The sequence below is a fragment of the Columba livia genome, chromosome 2 (genome assembly GCF_036013475.1).
Source record: "Columba livia isolate bColLiv1 breed racing homer chromosome 2, bColLiv1.pat.W.v2, whole genome shotgun sequence".
Classification (NCBI taxonomy): Eukaryota; Metazoa; Chordata; class Aves; order Columbiformes; family Columbidae; genus Columba; species Columba livia.
In genome coordinates, this window is record NC_088603.1 from 57,707,287 (window position 1) to 57,726,736 (window position 19,450).

At 40.1% G+C, this 19,450-nt stretch overlaps 1 protein-coding gene across 8 annotated transcripts in view; it reads right to left on the reverse strand.

The window, feature by feature from the left end:
• The window catches only part of TPK1 (thiamin pyrophosphokinase 1), a 309,285-nt gene that overhangs the window by 152,528 nt on the left and 137,307 nt on the right, over nt 1–19,450 (reverse strand). For 7 of the 8 annotated variants that reach the window (XR_010470211.1, XR_010470210.1, XM_065052108.1 and 4 more), the window contains one exon: nt 9,468–9,540. The exons of the other annotated variant lie outside the window; for it this stretch is intronic. Coding sequence is in view for 5 of the 7 variants with exons in the window: in XM_065052108.1 (XP_064908180.1) it covers nt 9,468–9,540 (73 nt within the window). In the remaining 2 variants the exon portion in view is untranslated. The remainder of the gene's footprint in view (nt 1–9,467; nt 9,541–19,450) is intronic. 8 annotated transcript variants of the gene reach the window in all.

Below are 19,450 nucleotides of genomic sequence, written 5' to 3' on the forward strand. Positions count from 1 at the left end.
TTTTTCAGGTTCAAAAGGAGTGATGTGCAACTCCAGGAGATAGCACAACAAACACACATTACTTTAAAAGATGCTGGACTGTATAACTGATTTTTTTTTCCCCACAAATCTAATCTGCATTTAAACAGATATATTGTTTTGTGGAAACTGCTAACTTAGTGAAAGCGTAAATAGTGATATTAGGAATGGGACAGAGATTTATCTTGGTTTTGTTTTTCACTGGCACACAAGAATAGCACTGCGCAAACCTAGAGTCCTGAAAACCTTTGTTTTACCAAAGACTCTTTTCAACAGGACTTCCCAGCCATTATACATATCTTAACTCAGCGGGACACAAAACACCTGTACAGGTTGTACCTCATTTTAGGTCATATGTTTGATGGCATATGCAATATTCCATTGGTTTAGCTGTGCACACACATCCCCCTACATACTTATAGAAATGTGAGGCACAATCACACTAATACAATCAGAACAGGAGTGACAAGGTGGTTAAAGCATGTCATCCACTCTGTATCACAATATAAACATTCAGGAAAATCAAGCGTGACTATCAAAAGTGAAGCTTAAAACAAAATAACATCCAAAAGACAGATTCCCCCCCCCACACCCCCCCACCCCCGTAAACACTTAAACTGGGGAACATACTGCCAGGGCTTTTTGTGGATACTTGCAGTCTCATCTACATAGTTTGAAGAAAAGTGTGTAGACTAATTTTTGGAAAGATTAAATCAATCTGTGAAGTGATTAAACACAAAGATACCACCTCTGACTTAGGAAATCTTTGAGTCACATATTAGTTGGAGATGAAAAAGCGTACCAAAGACACATCACTATGCAAACATGTGCTTTCAAAGGTGTTCTGTACCAGCCCAGCTGAGACCAGAGACTGGCGAATGAACCTCTGGTCTGATCTAGTGTGACTGTCTGTCATGTTCTCCTTTACACAAGTGTCACTGACCACAGTATCTCTTACAAATTTACTACATTTCTGGAACATTATGATGTTACTTCCATTTGGCATGAATAAGAAATCCACATAACCCAAATCACCTACTCAGCTCACTTGGAAACATGTTCTCGACAAGACCGCTGACATACTCTTCAAGAATATAACCATTTTATGAAAGCTCCTGTTGAATAATTACATGACTAAGACACACAGAAAGCTTCCAGTCCAAAATCCTAAATTGCATATACAGTCATATACAGTTTGAACTATTAATAACAGGAACATCCCATCCCCATAAATCATTTTAACCTGATTAACCTCTATCTATATTAAGATACTGAGGATCTTTCAATGAATGTATATCTGTAGAAAAAAATAACAGCTTATAACGTGGTTTTAAGACCAGGCGGCACTGGGCACCCTCAGCATGTCAGAAGTTGAATTGAGGTAAGCACAGCACTTTTTATAGTTGTCAGAGATGTCTTCAGCAGGACATATAAAACAAGGGATTGCTTGAAAGCATAAGTGGCGATTGTCAAGTAGGAGTAGCGTGTTCAACAACAAGACCGAATTGTTTCAGATCCACCCACACAAATTTTATAGCTCCTTCTGAAACCTTAAAGCCTCCCACAAAGGAATCAGGCCCTAAAATGAACCACGTTTTTCTTAGAAAACTGTTCAGTCTAATGAGAATGCTTTAAATGAGTCAAACTTTTGAATATTTTAAGTCCCATTCTGTATTAAAAATGAGTTTTAGAAAAAATACTAACATTTAGGCATAACTATTCAAATAGTCACAGAAAATCTCAGTGGTTTTGTATGTATTTAAATTGTAATAATATAAATGACAGTAATCAATTAACATTGTGATTTCCCCAAATTATTAGAATTTTGGCCTCAGAAGGCAAGCAGGGAATGTGACACTAAAACATACTGTTTAGCAAGAATGTGTAGAAGTTAGAGAGATGTACAAGCACTACTTCACTGCTACAAATGCATTTCGTAAATCTAATCATAGGTGCATCATCTTAGGAAAAAAAGACAATAACCACACCATTCCTATTAAGCACTTCTGCAGCCCTGATAACCATTAAGCCCTGGAAATGTAATAGAAAAAGGAACGGGAAAGTGCTATAGCTGCAGAACTGCCTGTGAAAATAAGCAGCTCTTTGGAGCTTAAAAAGAAAATAGGAAAACAGTGGACTTGTAAATAAGTTCACAGCATTTAATTACAGTTCTAAGCAGAGCCTAAGTCTACAGAAGCCTTTTAATGCACATGAAGTTTGCTTAGCAGAAAAGCCAAACTGGATTTCTAATAAATAACATAATCTGGATTTCAAAGGCCACTGGATTCAACCTTCTGCTTCTAGGCATAAGTACAGATTTAGTATAATTTTAGATAATGTCTTTGGTCTCAAAACTTCAAATACTGAACCTTGTTTGAGGCACAGCAATACAAATGGCTGCTTTAACTTCAAAGTAACGTTTAAAAGTTTTCAGTGATAGAAGCATTCAGCTAAAGCAAGAAACATGAAACTGCAATGACAGAAATATCACCACAGTCCTCCCTGCTTTGTGCAGTGTCACTTCCAACGCACTTCAGACTACACAGAGAAAAACTGCCAGTGCATCTATTATGGGATCATATGAACATGCATATTTATCATGAAAATACAAAAATTCTTCTCAATATCTATTTTAACAATGGTAGAAAATATACAGAAAACAAAAAGACTATTAAATTGTTATTCTTTACCCTTCATTTGTAGTGCAATATGACTTACAAAGGAAAATTTAAACATGAAATTTCATTTCCACTTGGGTGCAGTTTTATCGAGTTTTAACATTATTTAACTCTTTAACAAATGCAGGAAATATTTGGTATTTTTTTTTAAATATAAAAAATAAAAGACTACAGGTACCTCCTTGACAAGCCAATAAGGCAAAAACAAGACCACAGAAAGTATAAAGTAAGGCTGAATAACATATAACACATGCTTATTTAGTCTCTCCCAAAAGCATAACACACCTAACCCATCACTTTAGACATCCCACTCCTAATTCTATTACACTATTACTCTCCAACACAACTGAAAAAACAGCACTTTTGCCTTTAGATCTCTTCACTCTTCATGGCATGCCACACCTAACAGAGACAAAATGGATATATTTGCTTCATGTTTATGAGCTTTCTATTAATAAGGTTCCTCAACACAATGGTGATAATCCTCCTTAAAGGAAAATGGAAACACCTGCCACGTAGTCCTCACTCAACTGAAAACACCAGAGGAAATGGCTTAAAGACATCCCTTCCAGTAAAACCCTTTGGCTTTGGGGATCTATATGTAGTGGCATATATCTGCTATTGCTTTCATCACTCAAATGAGGTAGAAAACCTCCTGAGTCCAGCAGCAAACCCCCAGCACGAAGCTGGTGAGATGGAGGAGTCAGGCCTGTCATTGTTTCATGATGATACAACTGCTTGTAGACAATGCTTTACAGAACCATAATTAGTTTTACACATTGACCTTAATACTCCCCCTTCTTACTCAGCGCTACACTAGGCAGTCTTTGACACAAACACTTGTAAATGAGTATGTTTTATAATGCAATAATTAACGTCCGCAAGTGTTACTATGAAAAAGTAACTCCTCTTAACCAGTGCCATGCTATCTTTAGATAAAAGAAGTCATGATATATTAATTTATGTCAATATGGATAGCTTTTATCAAAGAAAAAAAAGTCACTTTGGCATTCTGTTGTAAATGTAATACTTAACAGAACTATAAAGCATGTTTATAAAAAACACAAAGAAACTTACCTTCAGCTTCACAAACACCAAGAAAAAAAGAATCACTTCAATTAATGGTATAAATTAAATCATTGCAACTAAAATACCAAAGGATCCTCTAGCTCCTTCAGCACTACTTACCCTTCACCTGGCACATGAATCTACAGCAATTAAATAAAACTTAAGCAACAGAAAAGTTGGCATGACTTTTCCTTGTACATCATACGTAAAGGCAGGTGTGAGTGCAAAGAGGGAGTTAATACCTCTTATCACTTGCCACGGGCTTCTCTTTCCTTCATATTCATTGCATGCATACGATAGCTCCTCCTTTCTGCTGGCCGTGATGAATTACTTGGTTATACATGTACAAAAGAATAGACATCCCCACACACCCCCGCTTCCTTGCAGGTCACAGCAATGTCACAGCCAGAGAGCAGAGCTCTCAAGTTAACACAAGTCAGTGCCTTCAAAAAGTGTCACCTTCCCTTTGTCTAACATTCGTAAGTTGCATTAGGTATATATGGAAAAAAGTGAGGGGCACCAAGAGATGAACATCTACACTACAATATAAAATATTCTACATAGAAAGTTTGAATTCAGAAGAAGTGAAAGCTATAGCTACAGTGTAAGTCATTACCAAGCCTGGTCTGGCAGCAGCTTAAGACAGGTTCATGTGACGGGGAAAACTGAGGCAGGACAGTCCAGTGCTCGGTGGAATGGGAAAGGTGCCTTGGTAGTAAACGGAAGTAGAAACATCAAGAATGCCGATAGAATATTCTTGTTATTTGTTGCTGAAGCCCTAATGCTTACCTAGACATGCATTGCAAAGGAAAAATAAATGTTTTATTGTCTGAAGGTAACATGCTGAATTTCAGAAGAGCCCAGTTAATGAACTACATTCTTGGTAGTAACCGGAGAAATACCACATGATGAATGCATGTACTTTCATGTAATTCTGTGTGAGAATGGCTCAGGCTTTTCATTCAAGCAAGGGTGACCATTTGGAAGCAAGACTGGGGAAGGCTGAAGGAACACGCTATTGTGAAAGTAACTGACAATGAATTTAAAAGCTTGCATGCAAGAGGGCTTTATTTTGTACTGGGGAATACTGACCAGTTACTTAGAAGGTAGGATTTCTCTGGATTCTCATCCACTTGCTCACTGAAAACATCAACAACACACCAGTGGAAGCTTTGCTACAACAATGCCTTCATTTTCCCACTTCTAATCTTCAACAGTTGGTAAAATAGAATGCTTGAAACAATAGGGTAACGTTATCTAATGATAATGGCTTACCCCATCACTGGCTGTTGTCCGCATGCGGGTGAGGGAGGAAGGACAGCATGGGAATCAACCCTGACTCACAACGTGACGCTGTCCTTCCCTGAAGGCAATGGCACCACGTCCATCTACTCACCTGAAGCTCCCTCATTAATGTTTATAAATTCCCACATTAATGTTTATAAATATATCAAGGATGAGTGCCAGTAGGATGGAGCCAGGCTCTTCTCAGTGACAACCAATGACAGGACAAGGGGTAACTGGTGCAAACTGGAACACAGGAAGTTCCACATAAATATGAGAAGAAACTTCTTCACAGTGAGGGCGACAGAGCACTGGAACAGGCTGCACAGGGAGGTTGTGGAGTCTCCTTCTCTGGAGACATTCAAAACCCGCCTGGACACATTCCTGTGTAACCTCATCTGGGTGTTCCTGCTCCAGCAGGGGGATTGGACTAGATGATCTTTTGAGGTCCCTTCCAATCCCTAACGTTCTGTGATTCCCTCACAGCCTGTTTTGACTAGCCCTAACCTATTCTGGGTCATCAGCACATAAAACATTTCCAAAATGACAGTGACTCTGGAAATTGCCTGGACTACAGAGGGTTCTTTACCAAACAAGATACTTTACACCTTTCTCCAAATTATGTGTTTTATTTTATTTTTTGCTCAAGAACTTCTTAGATACCCACCCATATTTACCATTCTAATTTTTTTACTATGGAAGTTTAATTTAAAAATGAAAAAAAATATTTTTCCTACTATGCACACCCAAACTTAAAATTCTGAAGTCAAACTGTGTTTTCCTCAGTCATGTATGAGGACCCAGACAAGGATTCTGTAGGCTAGATTATGTTCTTCATTACACCTTTACAATCCTGATGAAACATCGCTTCTTTTACAGCCTATCAAGCCAGCACTTGCATGGGTATATCAACTCTGTATGAAGCAGAATGGTTCACTGCAAGCTCATAGAGATGTAAACTGCACATCAACAGTCAGCTACAGGAGAGCTGACAAAAGGGATGTCATGGCCAGAAAAGTAATCCCCTTGAAAAAGCGTAGAATCAGTTTAGCTCAACTTACCCCTTTCCAGATTCTACTGTATTCTTCCCCCTCCTACACCTTCCATCTCCACTCTCCCTGATGAACAATCCTTAACCTGCAATCTTTGGTAGGGCTCACCTACGTACCAACATGCAATTTATATAAGTGTTAACACCAATGTCAATTACTCTACTGGTGCCCCCAGCCACACCCCCCCGGGGCTTAACACCGAACACAGCTCCGGCAGCCTCAGTGCCGCTCTGCAGGACTCGAATCCTGGGCTCAAGCGATCCGACAGACTCTGCCTCCCTACACAGCTGGGACAACAGGCGCACACCACTGCGCCCGGCACTAACTAATACCAGAGGCAATGTAGGTTCACTGATGAATGGGGTGGGTGCCCTGGTGGCAGAAGATACAGAGAAGGCAGAATTACTGAATGCCTTCTTTGTCTCTGTCTACTCTGCTGGAGGCTGTCCTGGGGAGCCCTGTACCCCTGAGACCCCGCATGAAGCCAGGTCAATGGAGGAGTTTGCTTTAGTCGATGAGGACTGGGTTAGGGAGCAATTAAATAGTCTGGACATCCATAAATCCATGGTCCAGATGGGATGCATCCGCGAGTGCTGAGGGAGCTGGCTGAAGTCATTGCTGGACCGCTCTCCATCGTCTTTGCCAAGTCTTGGGAAACGGGAGAGGTGCCCGAGGACTGGAGGAAAGCAAATGTCACTCCAGTCTTCAAAAAGGGCAAGAAGGAGGACCCGGGTAATTATAGACCGGTCAGCCTCACCTGCATCCCTGGGAAAGTAATGGAACAGCTTATCCTTGGTGTCATCTCAAGGCATATCAAGGATAAGAGGGTTATTAGGGGCAGTCAGCGTGGCTTTACCAAGGGTAAGTCATGCTTGACCAACCTCATAGCCTTTTATGAGAATGTAACAAGGTGGATGGATGATGGCAGAGCGGTGGATGTGGTCTACCTTGACTTCAGTAAAGCCTTTGACACAGTCTCCCACAGCATCCTCACAGCTAAGTTGGGGAGGTGTGGTCTAGACAATAGGGTAGTGTAGTGGGTTGCAAACTGGCTTAAGGAGAGAAGCCAGAGAGTGGCAGTCAATGGTGCGGAGTCTAGTTGGAGGCCAGTATCTATTGGAGTGCCTCAGGGGTCAGTACTGGGGCCAATATTATTCAATATATTCATTAACGATTTGGACGAGGGAATAGAGTGTACTATCAGCAAGTTTGTTGATGACACAAAGCTGGGAGGGGTGGCTGACACGCCAGAAGGCTGTGCTGCCATCCAGCGGGACCTGGACAGGCTGGAGAGTTGGGCGGGGAATAACCTGATGAAATTTAACAAGGGAAAGTGTAGAGTCCTGCATCTGGGCAGGAACACCCCCAGGTTCCAGTATAGGCTGGGAAATTACATATTAGAGAGCAGTGTAGGGGAAAGGGACCTGGGGGTCCTGGTGGACAGCAGGATGACCATGAGCCAGCACTGTGCCCTTGTGGCCAGGAAGGCCAATGGCATCCTGGGGTGTATTAGAAGGGGGGTGGTTAGTAGATCGAGAGAGGTTCTCCTTCCCCTCTACTCCGCCCTGGTGAGACCCCATCTAGAATATTGTGTCCAGTTCTGGGCCCCTGAGTTCAAGAAGGACAGGGAACTGCTGGAGAGGGTCCAGCGTAGGGCAACAAAGATGATTAAGGGAGTGGAGCATCTCCCTTATGAAGAAAGGCTGAGGGAGCTGGGTCTCTTTAGTTTGGAGAAGAGGAGACTGAGGGGTGACCTTATTAATGTTTATAAATATATAAAGGGTGAGTGCCACGAGGATGGAGCCAGGCTCTTCTCGGTGGCAAACAATGATAGGACAAGGGGTAATGGGATCAAGCTGGAACACAAGAGGTTCCACTTAAATTTGAGAAGAAACTTCTTCAGGGTGAGGGCGCCAGAGCACTGGAACAGGCTGCCCAGGGAGGTTGTGGAGTCTCCTTCTCTGGAGACATTCAAAACCCGCCTGGACATGTTCCTGTGCGACCTCACGTAGGCGTTCCTGCTCCAGCAGGGGGATTGGACTAGATGATCTTTTGAGGTCCCTTCCAATCCCAAACATACTGTGATACTGTGATACTGTGAATGTCCCTGCCAAATAGAGCAGTGTGTTTTGCAATATCCCCATTTGCTGACAGATCACTAATTTCCAGTCTGCAAGTAACAGCATTAATCCAATGCATTTCATTTTATTTTCACTTCCCAAGATGTAACCTAAATATTCTTGAGCATTTTTCTTGAGCTGTTCTCCCAGGATGGACAGCCATCACACATTTCTCCCTTCTAAACAAGAAGGCAGAACATGGAAAAAACCCCACAGAATGCTCAGAGAGGGACTAAAGCCCAGTGCTACACACCCCTCCAAAACTCCCCTTACATTATGAAACCTTTTGTTCTAACCATTTGATCTCAAGTCCATCAGGGAAGATTTTAGGCAATGTCAGCCTCACACGTTTAATTAGCAGCAAACATATCACAGAGCTCTAAGTCCTCTAGCTCACAAGGGTCAAACACCTACTGCTTTTGCAAGTACAGCCTGCTGCAAAAGGCAAACTGGAGCACTGAGGCAAACTCTGAATTTGCAGAAATCTGCTGTCCAAGATGTGGGGGTAAAGCACTGCACTTAGCACAAAAAGCTTACACAGGCAGGCAGATGAAGCGTTAAATACCAAATAGTCAGCTAAACACAGAACTTTGAGCCCTAAGACCTAAGAAATGTGAGTTCACATTTATGCTGTTTACTGGAAATGCGGTGGCTACACCGGGAATAAATTAACATACGCAGGAATTTATCCAAAAACCCATTAAGGACGACACTCCACTAGTGAACCAGAAGTAGTCAAGAGCATAATTTAGTGCTTCAGTGGGTGACAAAAGCGACAGATGTCTCCATCTGCAGCTTCCCACTAAAAATGGTAAAGTTGTATGATGCAAAAATCACACTGAGAAACTGACTCTAGAAAGTCTGTAGGTGCCATCCATGTTGGAATCACAGGAGGTTCATCTTTATTGCTCAACATTTCATTGAGCAAAAAGAAGTCACAGATTTCTCAGGAAGTTTTATCCTAGTTTCTAGTTGCTATAATCTCAGCAACATATGAGCTATTTCTTAAGCTGGTGCTATGAAACTGCACTGCAGGCAGGACTCAGGTAGTACCACACCTCCTGTGTTTACTTTAAACATCAGCACGGTGCCAGGCAGAGCACAACATCTAAGCTTCTAAGGTGCTTCACAACTGAAGCCTTAAAGAAACCAATGCAGCCAGAATCACTTAATGACCAATGGGGCCACTAATGGGTTGGATCCTACAATGCTCTAACACACAAACTCATCAAAGAGATTTAATTTACCTTGACCTTGTAGTACTCCTTGACTTCAGGCTGAATGGAATCAAAATCACCACTGATGTAATCAGGCAAGAAGCTGAAAGGAAAGCAATGAGCAGTGAAATGAAAAATTAATCCATCTTACTATATTTAATATTTATTTTCTGAAGAGCGCTAAGGGGTACGAGCATTAATCTCCCGAGGGAATAGCAGTTAGTTAAAAGCACATTAAAACAAGAGTTGATATGAGGTAATACCAAATAAGGTAACAGATGAACCATAAAACTGGTAAATCCTGTGTCCCTTCTTTGCTAAGGAAGCTACACATCACTTAGATGCTTAGACATCTCCCTGGGTCAGTAAGGCAAGACTTGTATCTGCATTATTCTGGAATGACAGCTCTCAAATATCTTTCAAATCTATCATTCAGTCAGCAAAGTATTTGAAAAAAAGCATATCTGAGTGCTGCACATCAAGCCTCAGAGGGTATCGTTTGTCAAAAGGTTACAATGCTTCTCGGAGAGCTGGTATGCCACAAATGTTTCAAAGATTTGTATTTGACTTGTTACTGATGTCATGCCATTTCTTCTCTTCCCCTTGAGTATTGAAAATACTCCCTCCAAAATACGGAAGCCAAGTGCTCAGAGATTTTCAAGTCATATCTTCGATATACAAAATGTGTATGAACTTGATTTCACATTCCAGCCATCATTTGTACAGTAATACTGCTGCAAAGCACTTGTAATTGTAATGTTGTGATATTTATCTCAACTTGCTTCTTGTTGTTTTTTAATTGCAGAATTCTTCAAAATATTCACTGTATAAATTCTCATACAATTTGTGATGAAACTTCAACTGTGCTGCAGAAAGAACAGCTTAAGAATAATTTTGAAACAACAAAAAAACCCAAAACCAACAACAAATCTGAACAAACAAAGCACACAGAAATACAACTTGCCACCTTGCACAATTCGCGGAGTTTTAAGTAGCAGCTAAGAAGACAAGGGAAAGTGTTGTCATTGTTTCAACAGATAAAGCTGAACTGAATTTTGAAATGAAATCTGCATTTTTAGTGTTTTCTAACAAATTAAATAACATAGCTCCTCTTCTCCAAGGTTACTATACTTCACCAAGACTATGAGAGTTAATCAGCAAATTAGTTTACAGCTCAAGCTGAAGTACAAAAAATTAGGCAAAGCATATTGGGATATATTTTTCTTTCACATGATTTTAGAAGAATGCTGCAGGCTCTACACACTTCACACATCAGTAAAACTTATAAAAATCTTACGTTCTGGTTCTGTTCAAAGATTTCAAAAGAGATGCATTTAAAATTCACTGCTCTCTGCTATTACTAAGGCTTTTATAAAAGAATATGTTCTAAAAATCTGTCCAAAATTGATGCTCCTACACTTGTGGCGGGGGAAAAGGCAGTCCTTTTGCATCAGGTTTTATTGAGGACACAGAAAAAACTAGAAGAAACGCAAATACGTCAGTAGTCTGTTTTATATGCTCAAATCAATATAGTCCAAAACCAGCAAAAACTGATCAGAAAATTCGATTTGCTCCTTCACTGTGAGACTGACGTACAAAAAATCCCACATTTTCAAAACTTAAATTTTAAATTGTTGCCTTTTTACCTTTCCACAAGTTTTCCAATTCAGTATTTACTGAACGCAACAAGCCTAAAAAAACTACAGGTATTCTCTTTCAATTTGTTATGTTCCCTTCACATCTTCCTGATTGAAACGAAGCCATTAAAAGTGAACTCACTCTAGGCGTTACAGCAGTGCCCCCGGCTGCAAGCCCTGGAGGTGTCCCAGCAGGTTTGGCAGGAAGAACAACGGCCAGTTGTCACTGAAAGTCAACGTGGTGTGACACACACATCCACTCTGATGAAAAAGCTGATGTCTTAAGGTTGTTTATCTTACTGAAATACAGTACATAAATCCAAAAGTGCCTTTGTAATTTTTTTCTCTACAGTAACTACAGACTGCAGTGCTTTTAAATAATCGACCATTTATCCCCAGTGCTGCAAGAAGCATAATTGGGAGCACAATTAGCTAAAAAGGTATCTTCTCAGTAAAACCATTTCCATGACAAAAGGTAGCTGAAGTTCTGTCTGAATTTTTACAAGCAACAGAAACAAGAATCTCAGTTGCACCTCCCACATGCTCTGCTGAGGCTTCTGGCTCCACTGCCTGAACAAGTCTCATCTGCCTGGAAGCACTGCATTCATTTTCAAAACATCCTCTCTAAATAGTTCACTTGTAGCCACCACAAAGCCAGAAATGACTAACAGAGAATACGGAATTGTGGCTGGGAACTTCAAATTTTCAAAATTCAAAGCCTCACAGTAATGAACACAAAGAGAATTCTTTCTTCTTCTCTTCTCCTTCCCTTTTTAAAACACAAGAAACAAGGAAAATTCAGAAAGTCACTCCTGATGAATTAAAAAAATATCCCTCATGAGTTTTAAACCTCAACTTGCACTGTCTGCCTCACAAACATCATAAAATGTTATATTTTCAGAAGACGGCTGCTCTTTGTACTCAATGACTATGCAAACCAACAAAAGCAAACCAATGTTCAGTCAAGACTCAAAAATCTGCATTTGACTTGGTCCCTTTGAGTTCTGTGGAATGAATGGCCTGGTTCAGGTGAACAGAATTGAGCCAAAGCTCTTCTCCAATCAACATAAGCAAATAAGAGTTGTCCTAGACTACACACGGAACCACAGAATGTTAGGGATTGGAAGGGACCTCAAAAGATCATCTAGTCCAATCCCCCCGCCGGAGCAGAAACATCTAGATGAACCTCAGAGAAGATTAGCACTAGTTGATATAGAAAAAGGGGAAATAGTTGAGAGAGATACATATGGAAAAACAAACAAACAAACAAACAAACAAACACACCCCCCAAAAAAACAAACAAAAAAAACCCAAAACCAAATTAAATTAAGAATGTAATAATAGATTTTCACTTGTTTCCTTTGGTATAGTTTTGTATTTACTTCTGACTACAGACTAGTCCAGGAGAACAGGCTCTGTCCAGCAGAACAGCTTGATTACATACCAAGCTTACTACTACGTGAGTAGAAGAAATTATGTCAGAAAAAAAATAACAAGATAGGCCCCTCCATAAAATTTAAAACAGCAGCCCTTGCTTAAAGTATGGATTAAAATCAGGTATTATATTAGTCTAAGCCATGCTTTCCTGCCCTCTGCCTTCAAATTCATTAATAATTCTTATTATGTAGCATAACTTTATTGAAGATGGCATATATTTCAGTGACGTATATGGCACATATCCTTTAGTGAAGGAGGTTATCTTTTGGCCCACGATGGCAAAAGATGTCTTTAATTCCTTTTCAAAGTAATTTAAAATTTTAACTTCTAAACGGTCCAGATGATCCAGTCTTCTGCAATTCAGAACCATGTTTTACCAGTCTCATTAGCTATTAATTATCACTATGCATATAAGGTCGTGACCAGCTCAGCTGGCATGATTCTCTGCTACTTTACACTGACCTTTATAAGGAGCCAACTCTATAATCCTAATGGTACTAAAAAGTATAAAATGAATGTGAGATCAGCCTAGTCTACCATGCCCATTCTAGAGCCATCAAACAGCATAACACCAGGCAGCGAGCAACCAAAAAAATCTCAGAGGCTTTGGGCCAACCAGAGTTTTTCTTTCTCTTCTCATTCTTTTTACTTTTTGGGGGGTTTTAGGGATTTTTTGGTTTGGATTGTTGCTTTTTTTGTTGGTGTTGTTTCGGGTTTTTTTGTTCTCCTCAGGGTATTTTAGAGCCATATGGTATCCATATGTGTGTGGAGTCAGGAGGGCCAGAATTGCTCTCAGATAGGGACTTGAAGGCTTCTATTCCATAGCAGACTACTTATGTTTCATGGATATAACTTAAAAAAAAAAAAATCACAGAGTTTCAATATGAAACCTTTAAAGGTTTAGATAGCTTATCAAGAAAAAAAACCAGCATGTTCTCGGAAGCTTTGAGATGGATCCCAGCTAGGGAATTTATACAAATTGGATAAAAGCTGAATGTTGACTGAACAGTTTTACGAACTCCCAGGATGCTGGGTTGGAGAGCAGGAAAAAAGATTCCAGCAAGTTTGCCACAGTTTCAAGATACACTGATGAAATTATAGTCACCAGTACCATAAAACAGTAATTGACTCTTACCATAGACACAGAATACAAGATAAATAGAAGCTATTTAAACTCTGAGGTTCACATGCTAAGTAAGCACAATTGTGCCTTTTGCCTCCAAGAAACCCATCTAATGGACACAGGTTAAACCGAGAAGCAGTTTTATTTTAAAATATTCAGTACCAATGAACATCACATTAAATTTAAAACGTAAGAATACCTGGTTCTTTATTCACTCACCTTAAGAATTTAGTGTGGAGTGGTATATAAGCCTTTTTATACAATTATGAAAAAGAAAAAAAAAGATCAAACCAACGCATCACACTTCAGCCCTTTATGATAAAAACCTGTGCTGCCTTGTTAGGAAATACAGACTGACCTAGCTTATTGAACTATTTGACATACTGCTTCTTAGAGAACTTTATATAAACTGTTTATACGGAACTTACTTAGCATAATTCACGAAATTTGCTTAGGACACAAATTGTGAACTTCTGAACTCTCTGCCCAGTTAAGTAAAGAAGTTCCACAGAATTGGTTCAAACTAGAAGATAAGGGAGCTTTGGACCCTCAGCAGGAGCTGCATCCCTAGAGATAAAGCAAAGGAACAAAACAGCGTGTCTAAAGAAGATGAGAAACAGTAGAACATGAGAATTTACTAATGTTTTGGCTATTTTTCTTCCAAGGTGCAGGTGCAAAAGAGCAGCTAAGGGACAGCACCTTGATTGACACCTGCAGAGATAAGAAACAGCCCACCTAGCAAAAATTCATCTAATGAAGAACAGGGAGACCTCAGACCCTAATTTTACAGTTGGTCTGAACTGACGTGCAAGGGGTGGGAACCTTGTAAGGCTATAATTGCCCGGTTTTCCTTGCTCAGAGTTCCTCTTCCTGAGGCACACAGTTTGAGTTGCTCTCTACTTTGCACCTTACAAATAAATTATTTATTCAAGGGGAATTTCTGAAATTCATGCCTGAGACTCTGCTTCAGGATACCTAGGGCAAAGAAACTTCCATAACATGCCTCCTTAAATAAATTGCTCTGGCATAACCGTTCAGTTCTATCATTAATTCAAAGTTACAGTTTCCTACTCCTATTGACTTTTTTGTGATATAGCTCCTTTAGCACATAATTGTCTGCAATTAACCTTTTTTAAACAAATGTTAACATCAGAGACATGAACATTTAAAGGCAGTATCTGCATTACTCCTTGCTTCCTTGAGTTACAACACAGAAAACAATCCCAAGCAGACAAGCTGTACATGTCCCAGCTGTATCATTTGAGGGGGACAGAGTGGGTTCCCCATGCTTTTTTTTTTTCACTATTAAAAATAAATTTCAAACCTTGGTACCTTATAAAAGGCTGAAGATTTAACATGAAGTAAAGTCACTAAAGTCAGATTTGACTCTCCTAAGCATCTAGTAGTTGGATATACCAAAGATAAGGCACTCTAGCATTACTTCAGGATGAAAATTAAAATCACAGTTTAACCAAAAAAACCCCAACAAACAAATATTAATGCCCCCAAATCTACATTTGCTACCTGTTAAGATGCACTTTCAACTTGCCCTTCTGACTGTTGGTCTTGACTAGAAAGGTGAGTGAAGGCTGTTCTCATCATAGAGGCATTAAGTCTGTTTAATCTGTCAAAAGTATACTGTTAGGCGCTGTGAAGATCAAAGTGTCTTTTTAACTTCCAGAGACAGGTACAGCACAAGTAGATGCCATTTCTATTTTGTCTCAAAGCAGCATATTTAGATGCCCCACCTAGCTGTACAGAGGTGAGTTCCTAAGGAAAGGAGAAATGTCAGATTGGGAGACAGATTCAGAGTTTGTGTCTATTCAATCTATGATTACCTCCCTGGCATCACATGCAAGGTTACCACAAGTAACACTCACACCTGAAGCTCAGAAGCCAAACAGTAAACACCAACACAGTTTAAAAACTCCTAAGTGACCACAAAAATGCATTTTGTTCTGGTTCATCTTGAACAGATCGCACTAAGGATTCCATAACTTACTGCTTTCATCAGGTTTATAAAAAACAGCTAAAGCACAGTCCTTAACTCTTCCATCCGCTACTTCCCAATCAAAACTCTCCTGAAGTCAGCTAGCTTACTTTTTCTGACTCCATAGTTCACATCACTGTTATATCAACCCAAAGTCTTCCGTATCACTATTTAATATTTGTATTAGGGTAGCACTGACAACAATGTTGTTCTAGTTGCTGTAAGAATTGAGAAGTAAAAAACAAAACAAAACCAAACCAAACCCAGTTGCCCATTCCTTCTTTCAAGACCTTAACAAACCCTAATGTTCATTATGCAATTGCTTACAAAGGGTATAATTCCCAAATAGCCTTTTGTACATTACAATAAATCCAGATGAGATTTAACAAGATTTTTTAAAAAAAGAGGTGGGGGGAGGGGGGAGGTGGGACACAATAACAATACTTCAGAGCCCAGCTTAACAAAGAAAGTAAGTATATGCATACATTAGGCCACAAACAGATCGCAGTTTCATGTGACTCTGCCAGAATTCTTTCCATTGACTGCTACCAAACCTGTGGATTACAGTCAGGAAGCTCTGCAGTTAAAAATACCTGGTAGTATTTGGCAACCTTGGAGAACAGCCTCTTTTCCCCTTGTTCCCCTTCTTTTATTACCAAATGCTATGATTTAAATAAAAATATAAAAGTGAAGATATGAGGGCAATAATGCATTCATTTATGCTTGCCTGATATGCTGTGTCACCTTGCAAATAATAAAAAAAAATCTGAAATAAATTGTAGAACATATTACCCTCTGCTCAAACTGCTATGCAAAGCACACATCAGGGGGACATCATCTGCAGTGGACAGCCAACTTGCTCCCATTATCATTAGCAAAAATCATGCAGTTAACGCCCTGCCTCAAAACCTTTTCCCTCAGTGACAAAGAAAAGCATTAATGATAGCTACAACTGTTGCATTTTTCTTTTTAATTGCCAGTCTTTGAAACTGTTCTCCAGTTACAATCAATACAGCACAAAATAAAATGATGCTCCAAGATTTAAGAAGAACTGCTCGCTTGTTTTCCATGATGCTTAACACCCTCCTGTGTTCAGGCAATTACCCACCACACACAGGACAAGAGCTGAGAAAGCATAACTGCCAATCACTAGTCTTCTAGGACATGAGCCCAAAGAAAAGGGCAGAGAACATGAGCAAAGTAACCAGGAGTTCTTCCTACAGGTAAGGGTACCTGAATAACTAAGAAGAAAGAGGCTGACGAGATACCTAAAACTGTTTTCCCTCTTTTCATGTCAAAGCAACGGATGGCAGAATTTGCCCTAAAAATTGAGCAAAACCAGCCATTACATTAGAGAAAGGTAAACTATTCATCATTAACATTTTAGACTGCATGTGAGGAATCAAAGGGATGCAATCTAAAACCTGGTAAACTTAGACTGAAGCAGTCACAAAATGCACGAACTAAGATTCAGATACTGGTCTCAAAAAGGCAGCACTGGAAGCCAGAGCTGGCTCAGGGCTTCTTCACGGAGTGCCAACAAAGTTCAATTTTGCTGCTCCAAGGTGAGAACAAACGTCCAAAACAAGACAAACAATTTCTCTTCTTTCCCAGAAGAGCCGTAAACATACAGACTATATTTTTTCCTCCTAATTAGATAGTTACTAACTACCCCACAGTGTGGCTTGAAAACTCATTATACAATTTTAGAAGTCAGTTTTGATGACTAGTATTTTAACTCTACGTGTCCTTTCTGTGAACTTTCATGCCAATAAAAGTACTTAAAAGTCAAGCACAATCAAACAGTAAGTGGTTGCATGTGAAAGACATTCAACAGGATTTCTTCGCTTCCATAATTTACTTACCCTTGCCTAAGTACCTTAAGTACCTGCCCTGAGTTTACCACTTGTTTGCTTACTTCCAAAAACAGGGAAGAAGACCTCTGCAAGGAGAGGATGAAATTGAAGAAGCGCTTTGCTTCTTCAGGGCTTGAAAGCGCAGTGAGTTGTGTGCTGCAGAAATCCTTTAGAGCCCTTTCTATACAATGACTCATGAGTGCAATGACAAGAGATTTATCCCTTTACTGAGCAGCCTGTTCCAAGCAGGCAAGAAGAAATCTACAGGTTTTTATCAAGTCTTAATTACGTTTCTCCTATTTGGGCCTGCGTTTTCTTTTCCTGTTTCCATGTACACAGCATTTTAGAGATTAATTTTCTGTTTCATAGCTAGAAAAGAGACATCTTGACACTTAAGACCAGACATGAAAAGTGAATTGCCACACAAAAATCTATTAAAAACACCGACTCAGAAGACACAAAGTCTTAAGGAGGAAACCAGTTCTGGGCCCCTCAGTTCCAGAAGGACAGGGAACTGCTGGAGACAGTCCAGCGCAGGGCAACAAAGATGATTAAGGGAGTGGAGCATCTCCCTTATGAGGAAAGGCTGAGGGAGCTGGGTCTCTTTAGTTTGGAGAAGAGGAGACTGAGGAGTGACCTCATTAATGTTTATAAATATGTAAAGGGTGAGTGTCACGAGGATGGAGCCAGGCTCTTCTCGGTGACAACCAACGATAGGACAAGGGGCAATGGGTTCAAACCGGAACACAAAAGGTTCCACTTAAATTTGAGAAGAAACTTCTTCAGGCTGAGGGTGCCAGAGCACTGGAACAGGCTGCCCAGGGAGGCTGAGGAGTCTCCTACTTCGGAGACATTCAAGACCTGCCTGGATGCCTTCCTGTGTAACCTCATCTGGGTGTTCCTGCTCTGGCAGGGGGATTGGACTAGATGATCTTTTGAGGTCCCTTCCAATCCCTAACATTCTGTGATTCTGTGAAACCAGAACATCTGATGACAACACAGCTACTGAAAGGCAAAGTTGACTTCTGTATGGTTAATGAAAATGACTTTTGTCCTGGGCTCTAATAGCCTGTAAAGCAGCTGCTGAAAAAACTTCTGACTTTTTTTTTTTGTGAAGATCTGCTTGAGTACCTTAAATCTATTAGTAAAATAAGTAAATTAGTAAAATTTCTTCGGGTTTTGAGCCCTTGTGCTGACAAGGTACATAACATTTTTCAGAGAAAAAATGCACTGAGGATCCTGAAAACGCATGCACTACACAGAGGAACAAAACATAGCACTTCACCTTTTCAGGGAGTGTGAGCCCACATGGCAAGGAATGGAGAAATAACACACAGCAGCAGACAGCTGTTTGAAGTCTGTTGTCTCTCTATGCCTGGAATTTGCTAAGTCACTAGGAGGCAGAAGTTTTATAAAACCTTTTGCTGCTGACCTCTGCTGCAGCTTCTCCAGAGCTGACAGAGAACCAGGATATTCCACCAGAGCATTAGCATTTCAAAAGGTACCTGAACATCTTGCCCAGCACAGCAGCATTAATTAGAGAGATAGTAGAAGATAAATGCGCATACAAAATGAGAGTTGGGCTGTATCTGATGCTTAGTAACCTTTCCCCAAAAGCAACTTCACTTTCATCAAATTAACTCCAGTATTCTCCCATTTCCACACAATGTATCTGTACAATGTATAACCCTATTTCATTTTCTCAAGCTCGCATTTTAGACAACAACATATTGCGAAGTTTATAGAAATTCTTTTAAGGGTAGTACTAATCGCAAAGGTGAAATGTTGGCCTCAAGAGCTATTAAAGGAACTGGGGGAAAAACGTTTAATATACCAGTGTGCTGGTGCACAACATCTGGGTAAGGCTTCTGCAGCTGGCAGAGACATCCTACTCACTATAACACTTGTCTTACTCTCCTGATGGTATCACCACTTCTACAGAATTAAAGTACCGGTACAGATATTTTAGT